This window comes from Pan troglodytes, chromosome 1, assembly GCF_028858775.2.
Source record: "Pan troglodytes isolate AG18354 chromosome 1, NHGRI_mPanTro3-v2.0_pri, whole genome shotgun sequence".
NCBI classification, from domain to species: domain Eukaryota; kingdom Metazoa; phylum Chordata; class Mammalia; order Primates; family Hominidae; genus Pan; species Pan troglodytes.
The window spans coordinates 212,027,662-212,051,079 of NC_072398.2; the positions used below are offsets into that span (position 1 = coordinate 212,027,662).

General features: G+C 42.5%; 1 protein-coding gene across 23 annotated transcripts in view; it reads left to right on the top strand.

Annotated features, from left to right (window-relative positions):
* The window catches only part of UBR4 (ubiquitin protein ligase E3 component n-recognin 4), a 139,905-nt gene that overhangs the window by 41,521 nt on the left and 74,966 nt on the right, over positions 1-23,418 (top strand). For 8 of the 23 annotated variants that reach the window (XM_009449501.5, XM_009449523.5, XM_009449544.5 and 5 more), the window contains exons 26-50: positions 1,489-1,610; positions 2,836-2,933; positions 4,188-4,345; positions 5,141-5,350; positions 6,582-6,683; positions 6,990-7,090; positions 7,342-7,540; positions 7,898-8,086; positions 8,511-8,574; positions 9,721-9,912; positions 10,435-10,505; positions 10,596-10,743; positions 11,185-11,415; positions 12,051-12,221; positions 14,353-14,535; positions 15,425-15,583; positions 15,927-16,079; positions 16,682-16,909; positions 17,272-17,432; positions 18,396-18,582; positions 18,848-19,049; positions 19,874-20,037; positions 20,491-20,707; positions 21,557-21,773; positions 22,554-22,586. In XM_009449501.5, coding sequence (XP_009447776.2) covers positions 1,489-1,610; positions 2,836-2,933; positions 4,188-4,345; positions 5,141-5,350; positions 6,582-6,683; positions 6,990-7,090; positions 7,342-7,540; positions 7,898-8,086; positions 8,511-8,574; positions 9,721-9,912; positions 10,435-10,505; positions 10,596-10,743; positions 11,185-11,415; positions 12,051-12,221; positions 14,353-14,535; positions 15,425-15,583; positions 15,927-16,079; positions 16,682-16,909; positions 17,272-17,432; positions 18,396-18,582; positions 18,848-19,049; positions 19,874-20,037; positions 20,491-20,707; positions 21,557-21,773; positions 22,554-22,586 — 3,960 coding nt within the window. The remainder of the gene's footprint in view (positions 1-1,488; positions 1,611-2,835; positions 2,934-4,187; positions 4,346-5,140; positions 5,351-6,581; positions 6,684-6,989; positions 7,091-7,341; positions 7,541-7,897; positions 8,087-8,510; positions 8,575-9,720; positions 9,913-10,434; positions 10,506-10,595; positions 10,744-11,184; positions 11,416-12,050; positions 12,222-14,352; positions 14,536-15,424; positions 15,584-15,926; positions 16,080-16,681; positions 16,910-17,271; positions 17,433-18,395; positions 18,583-18,847; positions 19,050-19,873; positions 20,038-20,490; positions 20,708-21,556; positions 21,774-22,553; positions 22,587-23,418) is intronic. The other 15 variants (XM_054680012.2, XM_513158.8, XM_054680052.2 and 12 more) reach the window with 7 other exon arrangements.

Genomic DNA, 23,418 nt, shown 5'->3' on the forward strand with positions numbered 1-23,418 from the left:
ATTACAGGCATGCACCACCGTGCCTGGCTAATTTTTGTGTTTTTAGTAGAGACGGGGTTTCGCCATGTTGGCCAGGCTGGTCTTGAATTCCTAACCTCAGGTGATCTACCCACCTCAGCCTCCCAAAGTGCTGGGATTACAGGCATGAGCCACTGTGCCTGGCCCTTAAATGCTCTTTACATGTCATGATACGTAGTTGGAGAAAAAAAAAATCTCTAAATGAGTTAGAAATTATTTGAAATTCAACTCTTTCTATAACAAACACTGCAAATTGCATGCCCTGTAGACTTTGGTCTGTATGATGTTTAAATATTTAAAGTTAATTTCAGTATATAAAATTGGGAGATTATTCACAAGTTTAGATTTCTGGCTTTTCTTAAATTGGAAGAACTGGCAAAACTGGGCCTGACTTCCCAAACAACAGTAACAGACTGGAGCTGAGAATTAGTTCCCTTTGCAGCAGTTTTCACCGGGCTCTCTTAAGCTTATTGACTTTATCTGGTCCCTGTAGGATCTCAGTGTTCACTCCTGTTCTATGGTGCTTTTTTGTTTTGAGATGGAATCTCACTGTGTCACCCAGGCCGGAGTGCAGTGGCGCGATCTCATCTCACTGTAACCTCCACCTCCTGGGTTCAAGTGATTCTCCTCAGTTTCCCGAGTAGCAGGGATGACAGGTGCTACCACCATGCCTGGCTAATTTTTGTATTTTTGTATTTTCAGTAGAAATGGGGTTTCTCCATGTTGGCCAGGCTGGTCTTGAACTCCCGACCTCAGGTGATCCACCTGCCTCAGCCTCCCGAAGTGCTGGGATTACAGGTGTGAGCCACCATGCCCAGCTCTGTGGGCTTTATGCTGCTTTAAAGGGACCTAGATCTTTGTCAGACTTAACTAACCTTGTCTCTTAGTATGACTGCCTTGCAGAAGATAGAGGGCTGTTGTTTGAGGCAAATTTTTTGAACAAATATGTATGGCTGCTATGTGCCAAGTACTTTTCTAGGTGCTAGGATTATGGCAGTAGCCAAAGCAGACCAAGTCATTGCCCTCTGGGAATTTACAGACTCTAATCTGGCCTAATAGGCCAGTACTTTCCACACTGAGCTGTTAACGTTCCTGGTCAAGTAAGTTTGCAAAATGTTGGATAAACAGTTTTTTTGTTTTGTTTTGTTTTAAAAAATATAGTATTCAGAGCCTTTACTGTATACATGGTCAATCTTCTGAGGTGGGGAAGGAGGATAGATATAGTATTCACTGTTTCTCAGGCTTACTTGTCAGGCAGTCATGTTTTGGGAGCATTTCAGAGGAGGGGACATTCTTTGGGAAATGATTACCCATTGGAATTCTTAGAGACCAGGAAGGGGCAGGCACTATCAACTGCATTAAATAGATAGGAAACTGAGATATAGGATTTTCAGCCAGTCTAGGGCCAGTTTTTCCTAACTGGTGGGATTAGAATCTTATGGCTTCACTTTCCCCCTATTTTTTCCCCAGAGCCTATTTGCTGCAAAACTTTAATGAAGAGGGAACAACTGAGAAACCTTCCAAGGAGAAACTGCAAGGGTTTGCTGCTGTTTTGGCTATTGGCTCTAGCAGGTGCAAGGCAAATACTCTGGGTAAGAGAACAAATGTGCTTTTGAGTAATATTATTACAACAGCTACTACTGCTAGTACTATGGCTTCTCTCCCTTGGTGCCTACTGGCGTTTACTATTTATTGGAGCCTTTTTGTGTATCAAGCATTTAGGTAGGTTTATCTGTTTTGATCTTCACAATAACCCAAGAAGTGTTACTTTGATCCCCTTTTTACTCATTATAAATTAGGCCTAGAGAAGTTATTTGTCCACAGTCCTGCATCTTGCAAGAGATAGAGCTGGGATCCAAACCAGGATCTGTTGGTTCCAAAGCATAAGGCTATTTTGTCTTTAGCACAGATCTTTGCTCTCCTCCCCTCCCCTCCCCACTCTCTTCTCTCTTCTCTTGGCAGGGTCTTGCCCTGTCACCCAGGCTGGAGTACAGTGGCGCTATCGCAGCTCACTGCGGCCTTCATCTCCTGTGTTCAAGCAGTCCCCCTGCTGCAGCCTCCCAAGTAGCTGGGATCCCAGGCACATAATACCATACCCGTATAATTTTTAATTTTTTTTGTAGAGATGAGGTCTTCCTATGTTGCCCAGGCTGGTGTTCTTTTCATTTATAGGGGACAGGAAGATGAGCAAGCTAGTACTTTGTGCCTGGAAAAATCTCTTTGCTGGGTTAGGAATGATCTGGTAGAAATTTAGGGTGGAAAATCAAAGGGCTTGATTGGAGTTAAGTACAGTAGTTATCCTTTAAAATTTACAATCGTTTGTATTTTCCTTAATTTCAAGCTTTAAATATTCATTTAACATTCAGATAGTCTCACTTTGTACTGCTTCATTGAATGCTGTTCTTAATGTGTGTTATGATCCCTGCCCTTAAGATTCGTCTTAAAGAGAAAAGAGATCAAGAGAAAAGTGATACCTATTTATAGAAGGGGAGCAGATGTTTAATGGTGATTTCAGTCTGACTTACAATGACTCACCCTCACTTTGCATCTTATTTTCAGTTGTCTTCTTTACTTGCAAGATTAGAAAGTGAACATGATGGGAAATGAAAACCTTACAATTGAGAGTGTTAGCTATTAAGCAATTAACTGGTTCTTGGACATAGTACTGCTATTGAAATATCTATCTAAGCTATCTTACTAATTATTTTGACAGCCTGGGCTGTACTGTTTCTTTCTGCATTTGGGCTTGGCTTTTAGAATGCTCTGTGTCGTTCCTTCTTTCTTGTGATGATTCCTTGTCCTTTCTGTCACCTCCAGGTCCGACACTGGTTCAGAATTTGCCATCGTCAGTGCAGGCTGTGTGTGAGTCCTGGAACAACATCAATACCAATGAATTTCCCAATATTGGATCCTGGGTGAGTCCCTATCTGTTCCAGGGTAGAAATATTGAGTGCTAGCCATTCTGTCTTTTGTTCTTAAGCCTAAAGGAATTAGGCTTAAACTAGCTACCAAGATATCGTCATATACTGCAGTAATATTGGCTATGGCTGAATCATTAATCAATGCATTTAATCACCTAGTTGGTTCTCATATGGCTTTTTGCTTAGAAGTTTGTGTTATCAGAAGACAAACCATTTTATTTATTTGAGCCTCAGTTTCTTCACCAATTGAATGTTGGGCTGTGACGATTCAATGTATTGAATGTTAAGTGCCTAGCATATTACCTGGCACACGAATTCCCAATACATGTTAACTCTGTTTCCTTTGTAGGTTGTATGTCAGGAACCTGCTCCTTTTGTAACAGTTTTACAGGGTCGCTTTTAGCTTCTCTAGGCTTTTAGATACTACTGAGTCTTCTTTTTTTTTTTTTTTTTTTGAGACGGAGTCTCGCTCTGTCACCCAGGATAGAGTGCAGTGTCGTGATCTCGGCTCACTGCAAGCTCCGCCTCCCGGGTTCACACCATTCTCCTGCCTCAGCCTCCCGAGTAGCTGGGACTACAGGCGCCCACCACCACGCCCGGCTAATTTTTTTGTATTTTTAGTAGAGACGGGGTTTCACTGTGTTAGCTAGGATGGTCTCGATCGCCTGACCTCGTGATCCACCTGTCTCAGCCTCCCAAAGTGCTGGGATTACAGGCGTGAGCCACCATGCCCAGCCAATACTACTGAGTCTTCTGTCAGTTAACTTGCTCTTTGTATATCCTCTGCTCACACTACCTCTATTAACAGATTATTCGCTTACTGAAGTTCTTTTCAAAAGCTAAATATTGTAGTCTTGTTATCCCTGCTTTATGATCGTGACCTCTGTTTACACCACCCAGAACTTTAATAGAGACCAGATGCATTGCAAAATCCAGTTCCTTCTCAGTCATTATAGACAAACAATAGTTTTACTTTAAATATAGTGCATTATATTATACTCTAATCATTTGAAAGTGGTATTGGATATTCGTTGCATTTAACTGTTAACTTTGTACTAATTAAAATTTAACTGCTTCCTTTTCTATACCCCACTTCCCTTCCCAGCATGAATAACAGTGTATACTGAGTAGAGGCTATTGTTTACAAACGTCAGTGGGGTCTTAGTTTATGTCAGTTTTTTTTTCCATGTGAGAATTTTTTCCAGGGTAGATGGTCTATCCATTTACATCTGCTTTGCTTCCTTTCAGCGCAATGCCTTTGCCAATGACACCATCCCTTCAGAGAGTTATATTAGTGCAGTGCAGGCTGCACACCTGGGGACTCTCTGTAGCCAAAGTCTGCCCCTGGCTGCTTCCCTGAAGCATACCCTCCTCTCACTGGTCAGGTTGACTGGAGATCTTATTGTGTAAGTACCTACTACATAGCCCCAAAGACTCTATGTCTGTATTCTATTGTGGTTAAAGAGGGACAGTGAGAGTTTTATAACTATGTAGTAATGCTTTCTTATATACTTCTTTAGCAAAAAGAACCTGTTGCTTTAAAGTATAAGCACTTACCTAGAATGATTTTTTAACTTAGATCTGAAAGACAATAGAGTACTTCCTCCTTTGTGTAGTATTTTTCAGAAAAGACTTGCTGGCTTTAAGACATATTGCAATTTGGAGATGTTTTGGGTTTAAATTTTAAAGTGATAGTGACAGATTATTTGATAACGTTTCTCCAGAATCATAGTGGGATAAATTCCCACCATTGTAGGGACTAGGTCAGGCCAATGGAGGGACTATTGTCTTCTTATACATAGGTAACAGGTGAAGTCTTATATTGTATTGCCCTAAAAGTGATCCAGGTTCCTGGCAGTTCTTCTAGAAGGCTTGTCTGGGATGGAATACTTGCTTTGGTTTCAGTTAATTTTCTTTGTTGAATATTATAAAATGCAGCTCATTAATTTGACGTTTTAATAAATGGATTTTTCAAATGAAAATGATTTTTGTTTCTGATATAATAATGAAAAAGAAGAATATGAAATTGTATGATGATACCTGTGTATAAAATAGCTATCATGGGAAAAAGACTGGAATAAAGGCCCTTGCGCAATTCCCTTTCCCCTCTTCCCCGGCAAGTAATTGAATTACCCTGTCCTTGCTTTGCAGCTTTTTGGAGGAGTGTATTCACTAACTCGATTTCATTTTCTTTGCTGAAGTTGGTCAGATGAGATGAACCCACCACAGGTAATTCGGACACTGCTACCTCTTCTTTTGGAATCAAGCACTGAGAGTGTTGCCGAGATCAGTAGCAACTCCCTGGAACGCATCTTGGGCCCTGCTGAGTCTGATGAGTTCTTGGCTCGTGTTTATGAGAAGCTGATCACTGGTTGTTACAACATTCTGGCCAATCATGCAGATCCTAACAGGTGAGCCTGATGGAGAACAGTCAGGTTTCCTATGACCTACTGCTGCTATCAGTGAAATGTACTAACATTGCTGCCTTTAGGTCATTAATAGCTTATTGTTTTTGTATGTGGTTTTTTTTTTATTCTGAGACATGGTCTCGCTCTGTCGCCCAGGCTGGAGTGCAGTGGGGTCACTGCAACCTCTGCCTCCGGGGCTCAAGCAATCCTCCTACCTTAGCCTTCTGTGTAGCTGGGACTACAGGTGCATGCCACCATGCCCAGCTGGTTTTTTTTTTTTTTGGTAGAGATGGAGTTTGCCATGTTGTGTAGGCTGGTCTTGAACTCCTGAGCTCAAGTGATCCTCCCATCTTGGCCTCCCAAAATGCTGGGATTACAGGCGTGAGCCACCACACATGGCCAGCTTATTGTTATTTGTGTTTTTCAACAGAAAATTCTGTACTTGTGTGCATGCTGCATTAATGTGGAAATGTGTGAAGAGTTTTTTGGAGTCTTTTTTTGTGATTAATTCTTAGGAATAGACTTTAAGAAAATGGAAGACTTAGATGTTTAGATTTGGAGACTTAAAATTGTTTTTAATGACTATCAAGTGCTGCGCTAGCTCTGATGAGATGTACAGAGGAGCTCACTGAAATTGATTTCTAATATTTTGTTGACTGTGCTGCTGAAATGAGTGTGGAATGGGCAGTCCCACAGCATAGCTGGACCTTGGTAGTTTAGGCCACATGGCTGTAGATGAGCTGTAAAGAACAGTTCTGTTTCACTTTCACCCCACGGAGAATTGTACAAATGAAGGTGCCACATGTTGGAATTTCCTGTCTCTTCGTTGTTGAGTAGTCCAGGTTTTCATCAAGGGTTCCTTTTATTCCCTGTCTCCTCTTCTTAACAGATAAATAATTTCAGACACTTTTAGCTGTGTAGAAATGATTTGTCCAAAGTGTCTTTTTCCCTAAATCACTGGCAGATCTGGATTAGGACTGAGCTTTAGATGCCTTTCCTGTTCATCTTCCTAATGAAGAGGATAGAAAAATAAAGTTGAGGGGCTGCTATTAATTCAGTAAACATGTATTGAACACCTACTTTGTGCCAGGCTTTATGTTAAGCTTTGCCAAAACAAAATTAGACATTGCCCTCAAGGTCAAACAGACAAACTTTGGATTTTAATAAATCACCATGAGGAGGACATTGAAACAGGTCTTAATACTGGTGGTTAAGTTTTCCGTTTGATCCTCAGTGGACTGGATGAATCCATCCTGGAGGAATGTCTCCAGTACTTGGAAAAGCAGCTGGAAAGTAGCCAGGCTCGTAAAGCTATGGAGGAGTTTTTCTCTGACAGGTGAGCCGTGTTTTCCTTTATTCAGTGAATATTTTTTGAATGCCTCTTGAAAGCAAGGAGCTATATATGTTGATTTAGGTACTTATTATCAGCAATATTTAAGGCCTGGTTAGGTGTCTGCACTTTGGGGAGTTAATTGCTGACTCCTTGGGGTTGTTGGTCAGGGGGTTAATTTCATGAACACCTTGTGCTATTGACTCATAAGTGGCCATTTTCCCCAGAGGAGATGAGATTGTGAAGAAAGGATGCTTTTTATATGGGGCTTTAATGTGATTCTTTCCATTTTTCTCCCCTCTTGCCTCCCAGTGGAGAACTTGTACAGATCATGATGGCAACAGCCAATGAAAACCTCTCTGCTAAATTCTGTAACCGAGTTTTGAAATTCTTCACCAAACTCTTCCAGCTGAGTGAGTGACAGCTTTTAGTAATCTTCTTATGGGAACTTTGATGTCCGGCTAATACTGTGCATATCTTCTGCCTGAGTTTAACTACAGCATGAAAATGCTAACGAGTGGAGAGAATCCCTCAGAGAAAGTTTGGAAGGAAGTTGAAAACTTGCTTTGAAGCCATTTCCCCTTTTCCTGGCTCAACAATTTGCCCCTTCTTTCCCTTCCTCTTGCCCTTCTTTACTGACCCTGGCCTCTTGTTCTGCTCCTAGCTGAGAAGAGCCCTAACCCAAGCCTGTTGCATCTCTGTGGCTCCCTGGCACAACTGGCCTGTGTGGAACCTGTGCGCCTGCAGGCCTGGCTCACCCGCATGACTACATCTCCCCCAAAAGATTCTGATCAGCTGGATGTAATTCAGGAGAACCGGCAGCTGCTGCAGTTACTGACCACATACATTGTTCGGGAAAACAGGTAGAACAACTACATTTCTGTCGTGTTTCCCTAGCAACCCCAGAAATACGTTGATATTTGCAGTTATCTTTCCTTCGGGCACCAGTCTTAGCATTTTCAGCATTTTTGTATCTACCTCTCTCTAGACTCAAGGATTCTAGTGTAGCTCCTTGATTTTTTTCCCATGGAAAAACTTTTGGAATGACTTGGCCTGTCAGTTACAACCTGAATGAATGTTTTATGCTCTACTAGCCCAAGTCCAAAGCTGGGATTGGTATTGTAGTTATGTATTTAATGTTTAATTTAAAACTTCCTTTATAACACACAGAATGAGATTCCTGTTGATTATTCACCAACTTGCTCTTTCTTTTCTCCTAGCCAAGTTGGGGAAGGTGTGTGTGCTGTTCTTCTGGGCACCCTGACTCCCATGGCAACAGAGATGCTGGCCAACGGTGATGGGACTGGCTTCCCTGAACTTATGGTTGTGATGGCCACTCTGGCCAGTGCAGGTCAAGGTGCTGGTCACCTTCAGCTTCATAATGCTGCTGTGGATTGGCTGAGCAGATGGTAAGATGATGAAGTTGTATCTGTAGGTTACAACATTGATCTTGAGAAGTGGGTTACTTTCTTTATAGCGCAAAGTGAGTACAGAAGAAATTTGAATCTCTACCCTTTCATTGGAGTTTGGGAGTTGGGTGGGTAGCAAATAGCTCTGTTCACTTTAGACTTCATCTTCATCATTTTCTTAGTAGAGTTTCCTGTTCATTGTTCCCAAGATAATTCTTGGGGAAAGTATGCCAAGTGTTAATGATAATTCTAAGCCCAGAGCACCCCAAGCTATGTAACTATATAGTACTTATGGAGTTTTCTAAGAATGCTTCTGCTTCACAGTGTCCTCAGATTGATTCAAAGTTAATGAAGATGCCTCATTTCTTTGGTTTCTTCGATGATTTTGTGTCTCCTCTTTCCCCTCTTTTTTTCTTTGGGACAGCAAGAAATACCTGTCACAGAAGAATGTAGTTGAAAAACTGAATGCCAATGTAATGCATGGAAAGGTAAGAAAAGTGAGGAATGACAATGGGGGTGAAGGGAAAGGTGATTCTCACCTCTGTGGTCAGGTGGAAGTCTCTCGTTCCTATTGAGTTCTGTGCCTGGCTAGCCTACCAAGGATAAGGCTGATAATCTCAAAGACTGGAAATATGTAATTGCTAACTGTGTGCCTTTAGGCATGTTTTGGCTGGCAAGAAGCGATGGGAAGGAAATATACTGGTAAATAAGCAGAGAGAATCTTTCTTAAAACATAGAGTTCCTGCCATCCTAAGATATTGGAATGTTATGGGAAACTGTCTCCCTGCTCAGGCTTTGGAACTGTGCCACTCTGAGTCAGTGTTATAAAAGGCCAAATACAGCCTCCTCAGCTCTAGTCCAGATGCTAAGCTTTGTTTAATTTGCCTGAAGGTTCTGGTTACTCTGGTAAGAAAAGCGGTTTGAAACTGACAGAAATCCTGCATTCAGGCATTTTCTCCTCCTGCCCAACCCATGAACTGGCATAGGTGGCTAGGAACAGATAACTAGCCTCTGAGAACCACTGTGTGTCATTACTCCCTCCTTTTTTGCTGATCTTTATCCTTTCAGCACTGACATGTCAGAGTGCAGAGCAAAGGAACTTAGAAATCTGAGTCTTTGATGCCAATTAATTGGGTTTTCTAGGCAAGCATGAACTATCTGCAATGATTTGCTAGAATTTTTTTCTCTTGATTTCTGAAGGTATTCCTCTCCTGCATTACTTTAAAGCCTGATAATTAAAATGACTTTCACTTAATGGTTAAAAAATGCTAATGTTAGGGGGAAAATGCTAATGGGAGTCTCTTCATACTCTAATCTGGTCTTTTCTTGAATGATTTTAATCTGTTTTTACTCTATTCTTCTAATTTCAATCCTACTTCATCTTACAAGACTTTGTAAAGAGCTGTCTTTGTGCCTAAGAATGAATGAATACATGTTACTTCAGTACAATTTACTGACCAGCTACGTGGGGACGGAGTGGTAAAACCTGGTTAATAAATAAAAACACACTGTTTTTCTTCTCTGCTTTCATACCATTTCTCTGATCTTGAGCTTTATTTGAAAAAGCTTGAGAAAACATGGTTTACATAATGAAATATGGAGAATCTGAAGTTGCTGTGGGGCTTCTCTTACAGCATGTGATGATCTTGGAGTGCACATGCCATATCATGTCTTACTTGGCTGATGTCACAAATGCCCTGAGCCAGAGTAACGGTCAAGGCCCAAGTCATCTCTCAGTGGATGGGGAAGAGCGGGCCATTGAAGTAGACTCAGACTGGGTGGAGGAGTTGGCGGTGGAAGAGGAAGATTCCCAGGCTGAGGATTCAGTAAGTACTAAGTAACCTCGAAGTTAACCTCTCAAGGTAATGACTAACTGGCATGGTACCAAGCTTTTGGCTCTTTTTTCCAGCCTCCTGTGAGCTTGAAAACTTCCTAGTCCTTGTTGCTGCCAGGCCCCAATTTTCTAGGCCTTCAGAGCAAGGCATGGGGATCTAATCTCTTGTGCAAAGGACTTTTTCATAAGCTTTTTCCAGAGTCACTTGTCCTGCTTTGTCAGTCTTTAATTCCAAATGGAATTTTAGGGATAAGTTCTTCATGGGGGTTAGTGGAAGCTCCCCTATAGAGAAAGCATAAGATGTTTTTTCTTAACCACAAACCCCTAAGATCTCACTCACCTGAAGTAACAACAGATTTTCAGCCAGCTAGCTATTTCCAGTTGTGGTAGATTTCCACAGGTCATTTGCGAGTCAACTATTCACCCCCCCATAGAGCGTTGAGGCACATGTGTTTTTGTGGGTGTTTATATGCAGGGATATATTTCGAATTAAAAAGACTTATTATTTTTGAAGGATGAAGATTCTCTTTGCAATAAACTCTGCACTTTTACGATCACACAGAAAGAATTCATGAACCAGCATTGGTAAGGGTAGTTCTTCCTTTAAGGTGAAGATTTGCTGGGCACCGATTGTTGGGACTTCTGAGCTTATTTGCTGGTTCTTGTTCTTTGTAGGTACCACTGTCACACCTGTAAAATGGTGGATGGCGTGGGTGTCTGCACAGTGTGTGCTAAGGTGTGCCACAAGGATCATGAGATTTCCTATGCCAAGTATGGATCCTTCTTCTGTGACTGTGGAGCCAAGGAAGATGGCAGCTGTTTGGTGAGAGGACCCTCCCTGAGCTATAAAGGGTGGCTTGTTAGTGACACGGGATTACTGAAGCCAAACTGGAAAATTCCCATCACCTCCAGGATACCTGAGTCTAGGAATATGTTCCAGCTCACTCATTGATGATCTGCACAGTTGTGGCCTAAGCACTTCATTTAGAATATCAGAACCAGCAGATTCCTTAGAGATCTTGTAGTTCGTTTTTCCTAAGACCTCCCCACAATTTCAGACGTTATGATAAGGCCTGATACTGTGAGTGGGTAAAGAAGTTAGATATTAGGTGAATACTATGAAGATCAGAATTTAGGCTTTTGGGTAACATTGAAACGCTTAGCCAGTTTCTTCTTTGGGTCAGATTTTCCTCGGAGATCTCAGGCAGTATTTCCTCTGTGCTTGAGGCAAGAACTTAGGGACTCTGACATTTTCTGTCCCTAGGCTCTGGTGAAGAGAACTCCTAGTAGTGGCATGAGCTCTACCATGAAGGAGTCGGCATTTCAGAGTGAACCCAGGATTTCAGAGAGTCTAGTGCGTCATGCCAGCACCTCCTCGCCAGCTGACAAAGCCAAGGTTACCATCAGTGATGGAAAGGTTGCTGACGAAGAGAAGCCCAAGAAGAGCAGCCTCTGCCGCACAGTAGAGGGCTGCCGGGAGGAATTACAGAACCAGGTGGGGCTGACTGATGCTCCCTAGTAAGCAGACGGAGTTCAGAGCCTGTCGAATTGGTGTGAGAGTAAATAATGCACATGGCTCCCCTTGCAACTCATTTTCTCCTTTACCCATTTTCATAGTGTGAATGCAAATACTATGTATTGTCATCACGAGGGAAGGATTTATGACTGAGCACTATTAGGAGTATTATGGGGGGTGATGGAAGCATAAATTTTAGTTGTGTCATACTGTAGAGTACCCTTTCTTGGCCAGGGTTCCTTATCTGAAACACAGAAAACAAAACGATTTGAGTGTATATATTCTCAATTTTCCCATGGATGGTACAAAACCCAAACCATTCTAGAAACGTAAGAGAGAAGTTAGCTCATTTCATATGAGGGATGCCTTTGCGCATTAGGATATCTATGTGGGACCCCTGGTTTAGAAAGATTGCTCTGGAGTTAGTAACACAAATGCATATTGATTGGAATCAATGCCAGGATTATGAGAATGAGAAGATGGCTAGAATATCCAACTGGAAGTGAAGTAGCTGGATTCTGAAGGAAGTTACTGGCAAGATGATTTTTACGAGTATTATCCATTGTTTTTCTTTTTTTTTTTTTTCACTGGTGTATTTTTTCTATTTTTCTCAGGCCAATTTCTCCTTCGCTCCTCTCGTGTTAGACATGCTTAATTTCCTTATGGATGCCATTCAGACCAACTTCCAGCAAGCTTCAGCCGTCGGGAGCAGCAGCCGTGCTCAGCAAGCCCTCAGTGAGCTACACACTGTGGAGAAGGCAGTGGAGATGACAGACCAGCTGATGGTGAGTGTCTTGGGGCCATGACGTTTGGTGGCTGTGGGAACCAACAAATTTATTGAGATCCTAAAATGTGCTAGATGCTCTGAGGAGTATACTTAGAGCAGTTGATGCTTGGCCATCCAAAACTTAGAATCTAAGACATCATGACATGCCCAGAACATATTATGAACAGTGTAAAAATCAGCATACGAGGTTTGGCTTCAAAAGAAGAGAATTGGCCAAGGATGCACCTATAATCCTAGCACTTTGGGATGCCTGAAGCAGGTGGATTGCTTGAGCCTGGGAGTTTAAGACCAGCCTTGGCAACATGGTGAAACCTCATCTCTACCCCAAAAAACACACAAAAAATTTAGCTTGGCATGGTGGCACAGCAACTGTAGTCCCAGCTACTCGGGAGGCTAATGTGGGAGCATCACTTGAGCCCAGGAGGTTGCAGTGAGCTGAGATCGTAGCACTGCACTCCAGCCTGGGCGACGGAGTGAGACTCTCTCTCAAAAAAAAAAAAAAAAAAAAAAAAAAAAAAGGAGTGGGGCTGGGGAATCCAGGGTCATTTTGGCCAATGAAGAGAATAAATCTCCTTTTTAGTTCATATAAATATATGAATCCCCAAGAGGTGGGGAACTCCATTTTGGGGCAATTAGAATAGTTAGAGAATTTTTATTTTTAGAAAATAGAACTTTATTGTATCTTCTCTAAAGTTCATCTAACTTACAAAATAATGTTTGTCCTCTTTTGCATATAGTCCTTTAGATAACTTTCCTTTAGTTTTTCATGTCACATGGGTTATAAGGTATAAGTCATTATTCACTTTAAAACCTGCTGCTCAGCACTGAATATAGACTTCTGATGTGGCCTTCCTGGCCTTTTTTAGCAGCAGAGTTAAGTAATAGAAAGTAAAGTGGTGGCGATTCCAAAAAGGAAGTGAACAAATATTGCGAATGAGATATATGAATAGATCTCATAAATTGGCTTTCTTTTTTGGAGATGGAGTCTTGCTCTGTCACCTAGGCTGGAGTGCAGTGGCATGATCTCAGCTTACTGTGTCCTCCGCCTCACTGGTTCCAGCGATTCTCATGCCTCACTCAGCCTCCTGAGAAGCTGAGACTGGAGGCGTGCACCATCATGCCTGGCTAATTTTTGTATTTTTAGTAGAGATAGGATTTCACCATGTTGCCCAGAATGGTCTCGAACAACTGTGCTCAAGTGATTTGTCCACCTCAGCCTCCCAAAGTGCTGGGATTATAGGTGTGAGCCACTGTGCCCAGCCAAAGTTGGCTGTTTTTAAGGGAATAATAGTCAGTTGGAAATATACACATACATACCCATATATATTCTGGCATTTTATTAAAATCAGTCACAGTTTTTGCCAGGTGCAGTGGCTCATGCCTGTAATCCCCACACTTTGGGAGGCTGAGATGGGCAAATCACTTGACCAGAGGAGTTCGGGACCATCCTGGGCAACATGGTGAAACCCTGTCTCTATAAAAAATATACAAAAATAATTAGCCAGACATGGTGGTGCATGCCTGTGGTCTCAGCTACCTGGGAGGCTGAGGCAGGAGGATTGCCTGAACCTGGGAATTCGAGGCTGTAGTGAGCTGATATCACATCACTGCACTCACCACTGAACTCCAACCTGGGTGACAGAGAGAAACCTTGTCTCAAAAAAAAAAAAAAAATGAGTCATGGTTTTATTTGATACTCTTGGAATTAAAAGAAGTCGTAAAATCAGTCACACTTTTAGAGCATTGGTTTTTAGATATTAAAGATGAAGTGAAAAAATACTTGGGTTGGGGGCCCATAAAGTTGCTGATTTTTATGTTGCCAGGTTAGATCAATGAAAACAAATGTCATCTGTCACCACAATTTGTAAGAGATTGGACATTTTAACATTTTTTTAAAAGACCAGTACTTTGTATTTAAGTTTAGCTTTATGAAAACATTTACTATGTTATTCTTAATGGATTGATAATAACTTTAACACATTTACACAGCCATCCATGGTTTGGAGGCCGAAATCACTGCTTTTGAATGACTGAATTGTGCAGTGTCTCAGGCACATGAATAGTGTGTGAATCCACTTGATTTTATTTGCCTCATTACTGCCCACTTTCTCTGCTTCCTTCTTTGCCAGGTTCCCACCTTAGGCTCCCAGGAAGGTGCCTTTGAGAATGTGCGGATGAATTACAGTGGAGACCAGGGCCAGACCATCCGGCAGCTGATCAGTGCTCATGTGCTCAGGCGGGTGGCTATGTGTGTGCTCTCCTCTCCCCATGGGCGCCGCCAACATTTGGCTGTCAGCCATGAGAAGGGCAAGGTGGGTCCTCCAATTCTTGTGCGCTTACTTTAGGTCATATTGTCTTAAATGCTAAGCAAAACAAATTGATGACCACATTCGGATTAGCCCTCTGTGGGAAAAAGTCCACTGCGTTCTAAGAATGCTTCAGGGACAGATCTTGTTGAGCTTTTCAAATACTTGAACCCTGAATTGATTTGATTAGACCTAGAGCTGGTATGACTAGGACTGTTCCTAATTAGTAAATTTCCACTCAAAACGTATTCTTCAAAGCTCTCAGGAAAAAGTAATGATTAGCAGTTACCGAGGACGGCTTGGCTCCCAGTCTTGCCCTGTTTGGTCACTCTGGCGGGCATAAGCTGAGAGACAAAAGTTTTCAAAGGAACACTCAGTGTTGCTTATGTAGTCCTGCCGTGCCATCCCAGCTCTGTTAAGCACATAAGTAAGTTTGTATTGTGTTATAGAGCTAGTAGAAGTTGGAAGAGTGCTAGGTATCTTAACTCACACTTTTCTGTATTCTGGCCTCTCCATCACCACTAATGTTGTTTTAACTTTTATTTTAAGTGAAAATATGGATAGTCCTTCAAACAACTCTAAAATCATTTTAAAAACAGTTTCCTAGAAAACTAGAAAAGGACAGTGGTACGTAGGTATTCTTAAACTATTTTGTGAACTATATAAAGAGAAATTGTTTTCATTACTTATCTGTTCTGTCCTCCATGGAAATACATTCCATGGCTTTTAGCCAGGAGTAATAGAGACTAATACTGATCTAGGATTTTCTACTAGACTTATCTGTAAAGAAAAAAGTGTGCAACCTGTTATCCCTATTGAAAGAGTTTTTGTTACTTGGTTTGACTTCTCTGAGAGGACCAGGAGTAGGAATAAATTAGTCATTGTTCCTTTGCAGATCACCGTTCTGCAGCTCTCTGCACTCCTGAAGCAAGCAGATTCCAGCAAAAGGAAGTTAACTCTGACCCGCTTGGCTTCTGCCCCAGTTCCTTTTACTGTGTTGAGCCTCACAGGAAATCCCTGCAAGGAAGACTACTTGGCGGTTTGTGGGCTAAAGGTAAAAATCCGGATCTAGGTTTGATTGCCTTGAGCTGTGGATTCTAGTCATCTTCTCTCCCCTGTTCTCAGAACTACTTTTTCTTATTCGTTGTTGAGATTAAAATTTAAAACCTACTGAAATGCAAAAGGAATTTTTCTTTGAATTTCTCCCAGATCTTTCAGATTTCTCCAATATTGGAAGTAATCTTTGTGTTCATGAAACCTGAATGTTACTAGACAGTCTAAATACTGTCTGAAGGCAGGGGATATTAGAGGAAAAAAGGGAACGTCATTACTCTGAAATGAATTAGCCCACTTTTCAGATCATCTTTTCACCATTTTGTTTCTTAAACATTGTCCAGGACTGCCATGTGCTCACCTTTAGTAGCTCAGGCTCTGTTTCGGATCACTTGGTTTTGCACCCTCAGTTGGCAACGGGGAACTTCATCATCAAAGCCGTGTGGTTACCTGGTTCACAGACCGAGTTAGCAATTGTCACCGCGGACTTTGTTAAGGTACAGTTACAGTTCTTTGATGATATGGCCCTAGAATTTTTCTACTTTTAAATCCAGAATCACTATGTGCTGGCTTCTCCCAGAAGTTAAAAAAATCAGCTGGGTGCCATGACTTTCACCTGTAGTACCAGCTACTTGGAAGGCTGAGGTGGAGAATTACTTGAGGCTTAGTTCAAGGGTGCAGTGAGCTGTGATCATGCCACGCCACTCCACTCCAATCTGGGTGATAGAGCAAGACCCTGTCTCTAAAAATGATAACAAGCCATATTTTGTCACTTTTGCTATGTTGCTGAGTAGGAGCTTTCTGTCTTTAGGCAATAGGGAATTGATTCTGGTTCTACCCTCACTGTACCAAGTGCACACCTATTACCATACTTGTTTCAGAATTTATTTATGTATGTCTGTCCCCTACTCATTCCTTGAAGGAGAGTGAAAGGTGTTCTGTTCATCTTTATAAGACCAGCGCCTAACACTCCATTTTTTTATTGAATGGAGAATGAATGCCTGTTATTGGTCAGTTCCAGCTCTTTGGATTCACTAAGATATTTGGGGGATGGGACTGAGATAGATTTCCCTTATTTAATTTTCCTTCCATCCTGCAGATTTATGACCTGTCTGTTGATGCCTTGAGTCCAACCTTCTACTTTCTCCTGCCAAGCTCAAAGATAAGAGATGTTACCTTCCTTTTCAATGAGGAGGGAAAGAACATCATTGTTATAATGTCTTCGGCTGGGTACATCTATACTCAGCTTATGGAAGAGGCCAGCAGTGCCCAGCAGGGACCCTTCTATGTCACTAATGTGTTGGAAATCAATCATGAGGACCTGAAGGTTAGAGCACATGTTGCTATTTCCTTCTATTCCAGATTTAATTATTTAGCAACTCCTCTATTCTTTTTTCTTTGTTCTTTTATAACATTTTTCTGTGGACTTCATCTAACTGGATCTTTTTTTCTTTTTCTTTGTTTTTCCATCTAACTTTCTACCTAATAGCAAACTCTCTTATCCTTTAGGGCTAAATTAATTCAACTTCAAGTTCCATTTTTCTCAGGGTCTTTGTAAGATTTACCCACAGGGATCTCATGCTTAGAGTATGAGAGCACCTGATCATGATTGAAAATAATAACCAGTATAAACCGGAAGTTGGTAGCCAAGGCAACATGAATTACTGCAAATATGTGTCTTTGTGCCAGCAGGACAGTAACAGCCAGGTGGCGGGCGGTGGTGTGTCCGTGTACTACTCCCACGTGTTGCAGATGTTGTTCTTCAGCTATTGTCAAGGCAAATCATTCGCAGCCACCATCAGCAGGACAACCCTGGAGGTGTTGCAACTCTTCCCCATCAACATCAAAAGGTGGGAATGAACATTTAATGTTCAGCTTCCGCAATGTCCACATTCAATGTGGGATCTCCACTCCCACTATCTACTATCTGTTCTGAGTTTTGTGAAACTTAATTTTCTCCAGCCAACCTTTTTTTCTCCCCTGCTAGGTATCTTTAAAATCAAGGAACATCCGGGTTTGGCAGGTTGGGTTGTCTGCACGGTTTGTCCTCCACTGTGGAGACCCCAAGCTGTCAGAGGTAGTTTAGGGGTCCACTGTTACTCAGAAGGAAAACCTATAGTTAATGTTATAAATGTGATTTTAATGTGAGAAGGGAACCTAAATTTCTCTTAGACACTCATTCTGCCATAATGCCCTTTAAGTTTTTCTCCTGGGGAGACTTACTCTGTTAGCAAATAGAACGTATCAGTAATGGGGGCATGGTTGGATATGGGGGAGGAAGAGACTTGCAATAAGTTTGCAAATAATAGAGGGGTGTGTAAGGTAGTGAGAGTTTCATTTAGGGAGGAGGAAGAAGAGGCTTATGGTGTCTTCTCTTGTTTCTTATCTGCCATTGATGACCCATTGTAGCACTTTCTCTCAGGCCTTTCTTTGGGAATTACGTGGTTTGGGATGAAATAAAATGGATACCAGTTCACACTAACTCGATGTGTTTGGAGATCCTGATAGGACAATGGGTCATTAGCCTTAGGCAGCTCCATGGCCCTCTGCAGTTGATAGCCTCTAGGCACATAGGGCCACCTGTTCTTCAGACATGGAACCTCACAGTGGAGACTCCAAATGAGGACTGCCCTGCCATAAGCACGCATTGGGGTGTATGAGCATGTGTGCATGGCTTGGAATAAAACTAACCTGTGGATAATCTGAGTCCCTGGCCAAGGATATTGCTTTGGAGTCACGTAGCCAGTTAGAGGATGGTTTTTAGGTCAAGAAAAGAACTATTAAATGGTGACTGACACTCTAACTGTGGCCAGTTTTGTTGTCTGCAGTTCCAATGGTGGCAGTAAGACTTCTCCTGCTCTTTGCCAGTGGTCTGAGGTGATGAACCACCCTGGCTTGGTGTGCTGTGTCCAGCAAACTACAGGGGTGCCGCTGGTAGTTATGGTGAAACCAGACACTTTTCTTATCCAGGAGATTAAGACTCTTCCTGCTAAAGCAAAGGTCAGTGCCAGATTTTCCCATTCATTACTTTGCTGTGAACCTGGTCTCTTTTTATGTTTGTATATTCATTTCACTTTCCCAGCTCTTTCAATGGAGGCCCATAAAAGATTTTCAGTCTTTTTTCTTCTAGATGCCTTTCCTTTGCCACCCTTCTGTACAGCCCCTCAACTGACCATGAAACCAGTTGCATCTCTGCCTCTTTTTCTGTGAGGATGCTGATCTGTGGGTGTGGGAACGAAGACCCTCCTTTGTCCTCTCCTCCTAGATCCAAGACATGGTTGCTATTAGGCACACGGCCTGCAATGAGCAGCAGCGGACAACAATGATTCTGCTGTGTGAGGATGGCAGTCTGCGCATTTACATGGCCAACGTGGAGAACACCTCCTACTGGCTGCAGCCATCCCTGCAGCCCAGCAGTGTCATCAGCATCATGAAGCCTGTTCGAAAGCGCAAAACAGCTACAATCAGTAAGTCTCCTTCTCAGATGACTTGTGGGGGAGTAGGAATGGTGGTCTTCTAGACAGTGACTCAGAATAGACTGTTGAAAATATCTGTGAAGAAATGTGACTGTCCTACTTGCACATTTTGTAAAGTTAATTTCCCAAAAGCAGAGTCATGGTTCCAAATGTCAAGCACCCATTGGCTGCCTGTTTCAGGCCAGCAGTTCTTTGGTGCCTAGTAACGAGTTATGTCCTGGACCTTATTTGAGAGATTGTTCTCTCTAGGTTTAGGAGAATGACTTCCCTGAAGAACTGATTGAAGTATAGACCTCTTCAGTTGGTTAATTTCCCACTGAGTAGTGAAGAGCCCACCACAGGTCTCTGAGCTGGTGGTCTAGCACTTGACTGACTCAGGACTCTTCAGGAAAGTGAAAGCTTGAGTTTAGCAGTGAGCAAATCCAGCTAAGCAAAGACCATTACAGGGATCATCACATTACCTTAAATTTGCTCTACAGTCTATTTTGAAAGAATGGTTTATTCATTTACATTCATTAAAGAAGTAGCTCCTATTGTTTATTTTAAATAACCCAGTTACAGGAGAGCCTATTGTTATTAACTGTACACCCAATACCAATGCCAGATTTCTTGGTATTGCTAGGACATGTCATAGTTAGGGATAACAACCATTGGAGAGCTAACCACATGTAGGCATCATGCCGATGCAAATGTTATAATCCAGAGTTTGCTTAGATTAGAGTGTGAGTGTGGGCTCTGTCTGGGAGGAGTCTTTACCAGTGGTGTTGAGGCAGAGGTGGGAGAGACTCTTGACGATCTGGTACCGTTCTCTGCAGCAACCCGCACGTCTAGCCAGGTGACTTTCCCCATTGACTTTTTTGAACACAACCAGCAGCTGACAGATGTGGAGTTTGGTGGTAATGACCTCCTACAGGTCTATAATGCACAACAGATAAAACACCGGCTGAATTCCACTGGCATGTATGTGGCCAACACCAAGGTAAGAATGGCACTGGGCTGGGATCAATCCTTGGGTAGAAGGACTCAAACAATATGGTTTGAGAACACATCTCCTTTTAGAAAGCAAGTATAGAGTATATACTCACAGTCACAACCCTCGGTTCTAGTTAAATGGTTCCTTAGAAAAATGGATATTCTTACTCACTTGGCAAAGGACTTGTACGGGTTGGGTTTCCACCAATACCAGCAGGATTACTGTGTAGAGGACATCAAAGAGGTGGTTAATACTGGGGAGAAGGAAGCCTGACATTGAAGAGAATCTGCTCTCTTTTCCTATTTTCCCATTTTTAGAAACAAGGAAGTCATTACCAGGGAGTTAAAAGGATAAGTTTTAATGAGCTTCACATGTTGAGACAATGTCAGAGAAGAAGGAGTCCTAGTTAAAACTTAAGAACTTCTGTAGTTTCTTGATGTGTGCCTTGTCTCCCTACAGCCCGGAGGCTTCACCATTGAGATTAGTAACAACAATAGCACTATGGTGATGACAGGCATGCGGATCCAGATTGGGACTCAAGCAATAGAACGGGCCCCATCATATATCGAGATCTTCGGCAGAACTATGCAGCTCAACCTGAGTCGCTCACGCTGGTTTGACTTCCCCTTCACCAGAGAAGAAGCCCTGCAGGCTGATAAGAAGCTGAACCTCTTCAGTGAGTCACCAACCCCTGGTGCAGACTCTGTCCTCATTGTGACTGCGAAATTGGGAGCCACTGGCCTGTGGCTGTCCAACATTCTGGGATCTCTCCACTCTACTGATTTTTCTGTCCTTTTGTCAGGAAACTTTGAGCTTCATTTGATGTATTAAAGAGGCAAGGTGACAGGAAAGGAGTACACCGGAGCATGGTAGCAGTAAAGATAGGGCTGCACTGTGTTGAGTATTCATTTCAATAGTGTTGTGTCCACCTCACTAATGGGGCTACTTCTGTGTTTAGGCCGAGAGGAGGCAGATTGACATGAAATTGCAAGGCTTTCTTAACGCACAGAGGAAGACCTCAGGTCACACATGGCTGAGAGATGGTTGGCAATGGCTTGCTATGCCACTGAAAACTAAACTCTCAGAATACAAATCCTTGAGCCTTACTCAAGACTGCATTTCTCTGTCATTTATTGGCCACTGTCTGATGTTCTTTCTTCTAGATATAGTTGCTGTTAGTGTGAATGATCATGATCTGTACTTTGAACAAAGAAAGTGTGTAGAGAGCCCTGGGAGTGAGGGGTAGGGGATACAATACTCTGAAGCAGAAGAGGACCCTTGCAGTGATGGTTAGGGACTCTTCTGAGTAGGAGACGTAATCGGCTTTTGGTCCATGGAACTTTTACCACATGTATTCAGCATCTATACACGATTAAAGTGCTGCGAATATCTCAGAAGATAAAGTTTCTCTATGTCTATAAAATTGACGTGATTTACTTCTTTGCTCCAACTGTTCTGGTCTTTGCTTTGGAGGGGTGGCTTTTTAGAGAATGTGCTTCCTAAAGGCCTCTCTTGCTTATTGCAGTTGGGGCCTCGGTGGATCCAGCAGGTGTCACCATGATAGATGCTGTAAAAATTTATGGCAAGACTAAGGAGCAGTTTGGCTGGCCTGATGAGCCCCCAGAAGAATTCCCTTCTGCCTCTGTCAGCAACATCTGCCCTTCAAATCTGAACCAGAGCAACGGCACTGGAGATAGCGACTCAGCTGCCCCCACTACGACCAGTGGAACTGTCCTGGAGAGGTATCAGTGCTGGCAGGGGTTGGCTTCAGTTTTTACACATTCCACTCACTGCAGAACCTTCCTGTGTCTCGAGAGAGCCAGCTTCTAATAACCATCTCAAGGCTAGCCTGGAATTTTTTTAAGTTTTCATACAACTCGCCCACATTCAGTGTCTCTTTAGCGTGCAAAGCCTGAAAAATGTGCTCAGAGTCATCTGACACCAGAGTCTCTCCCTGGACAGAAGTTCTGTCCCTTCTCTTAATAATGCTCAGGTACCCTTTAGAGTAGCCAGAGGCCACAGGCTAGACGATGCTCAAGCCAGTATTCTAGATTAGGATCCAGGCTTGCTGAAATGATAGGAAAACATCCTCCCTTCCATTCTGAGCTCATCATCTTTTCATCATCTTTCTCTGCGTAGCTACTTCTGTGATAATAACATTGCCAGCAAGAGAGGCTGTCTGCTGCCTCTTGTAGCAGAGTCTAGAGTTTCCTTAAGTCTCCCTACAGTGGCATATTCTTAAGCATTGTGCTTGGCTTCTTTGTGCTAGGTAGCTGCTGGTTTGCCATGGTAGATGAAATATTATAATTCATGATGTAAGATTTTGAGTTTCTTACATTGTAAGTCACAAGAATAGCCTTGCTTGGAATCACTGCCTCCCACCAGCAGCCTCCTCCCTCCCTTCCTTTCTCTTTCTTTTTCCCTGATGCCCTATCCATACATGGTTTGCTTAGGATGTGTTTCTGGGTTTCTCTGAGCTTCACATTTTTTTCCTTTTTTTTTTTCTTTGCTTCTCCCCCAAGTTCTGAAACTGAGTCCCTAACCAAGCTGGACCGGTTAGTATGCCCTCTTTCTTTTCTCTGCACGAGTGAGTGTGTGTCAGAGAGCCGTGTAACCAATGGTGTGGCTTTGCATTGATTCTGCTTCTGTTGAAGAGTCTTCCTGCTTCTTTCTGTTCTGGTCATTGCATGGCTACAGAGCTGTCCATGTGTAAAAATGGAGTATATGGAAGATCGTAAGTGCACTCTTGGTGTTGGCCATGTCGGACACTCTCTCAACTCTCTCTTCCTTACCCTAGTCCTCTCTGCTCCCTTTCTAAGTGGATGAAAAGGGGGTTTGGGGTAGAGGGATTAACAGCAAAGTCCTACCATCTGATAACCCACTAGAGAGCTCGTTCTATCCAAATTTGTTTTATGCCTCAGTTTCCTCTTCCCTAGTTCTTTATTGCCTTCCTCTACCCCTTAACCCCTTTCTTTCCAGTTACCTTCTGAATACTTTTCTTTCTCTGTCCAGAGCTTCAACTGTCAGGATGTTGTTCTTTTTACTATGCCACATTAAATTGAAAGGAGTAAACCCTGGGGAGCATGTTACTTGGTACCTTTAATAGTAATAGTTGGGTTTCCTATTCCTTTCCTAAGGGGAAAAGTTTTCTAAAGATGCTTTGTATTTACCCCTTGAATGTTGGCAATTGGCATGCACCTAAAAAATAGTTTGTTCTCTCCCCCCCATACTTGGGACTCCTAGGAAATGCCTTTGTGCATATATAGCTTTAAACTTTCCAATATAAGAGGATGGTTTTTACCTTTCCCTTTGTGTATCCTTTTGCCCACTGATCTCTGGGCACCTGAGCTTTGGGTCCCATTGCATCAAGACTGTTAAGCCCATCTC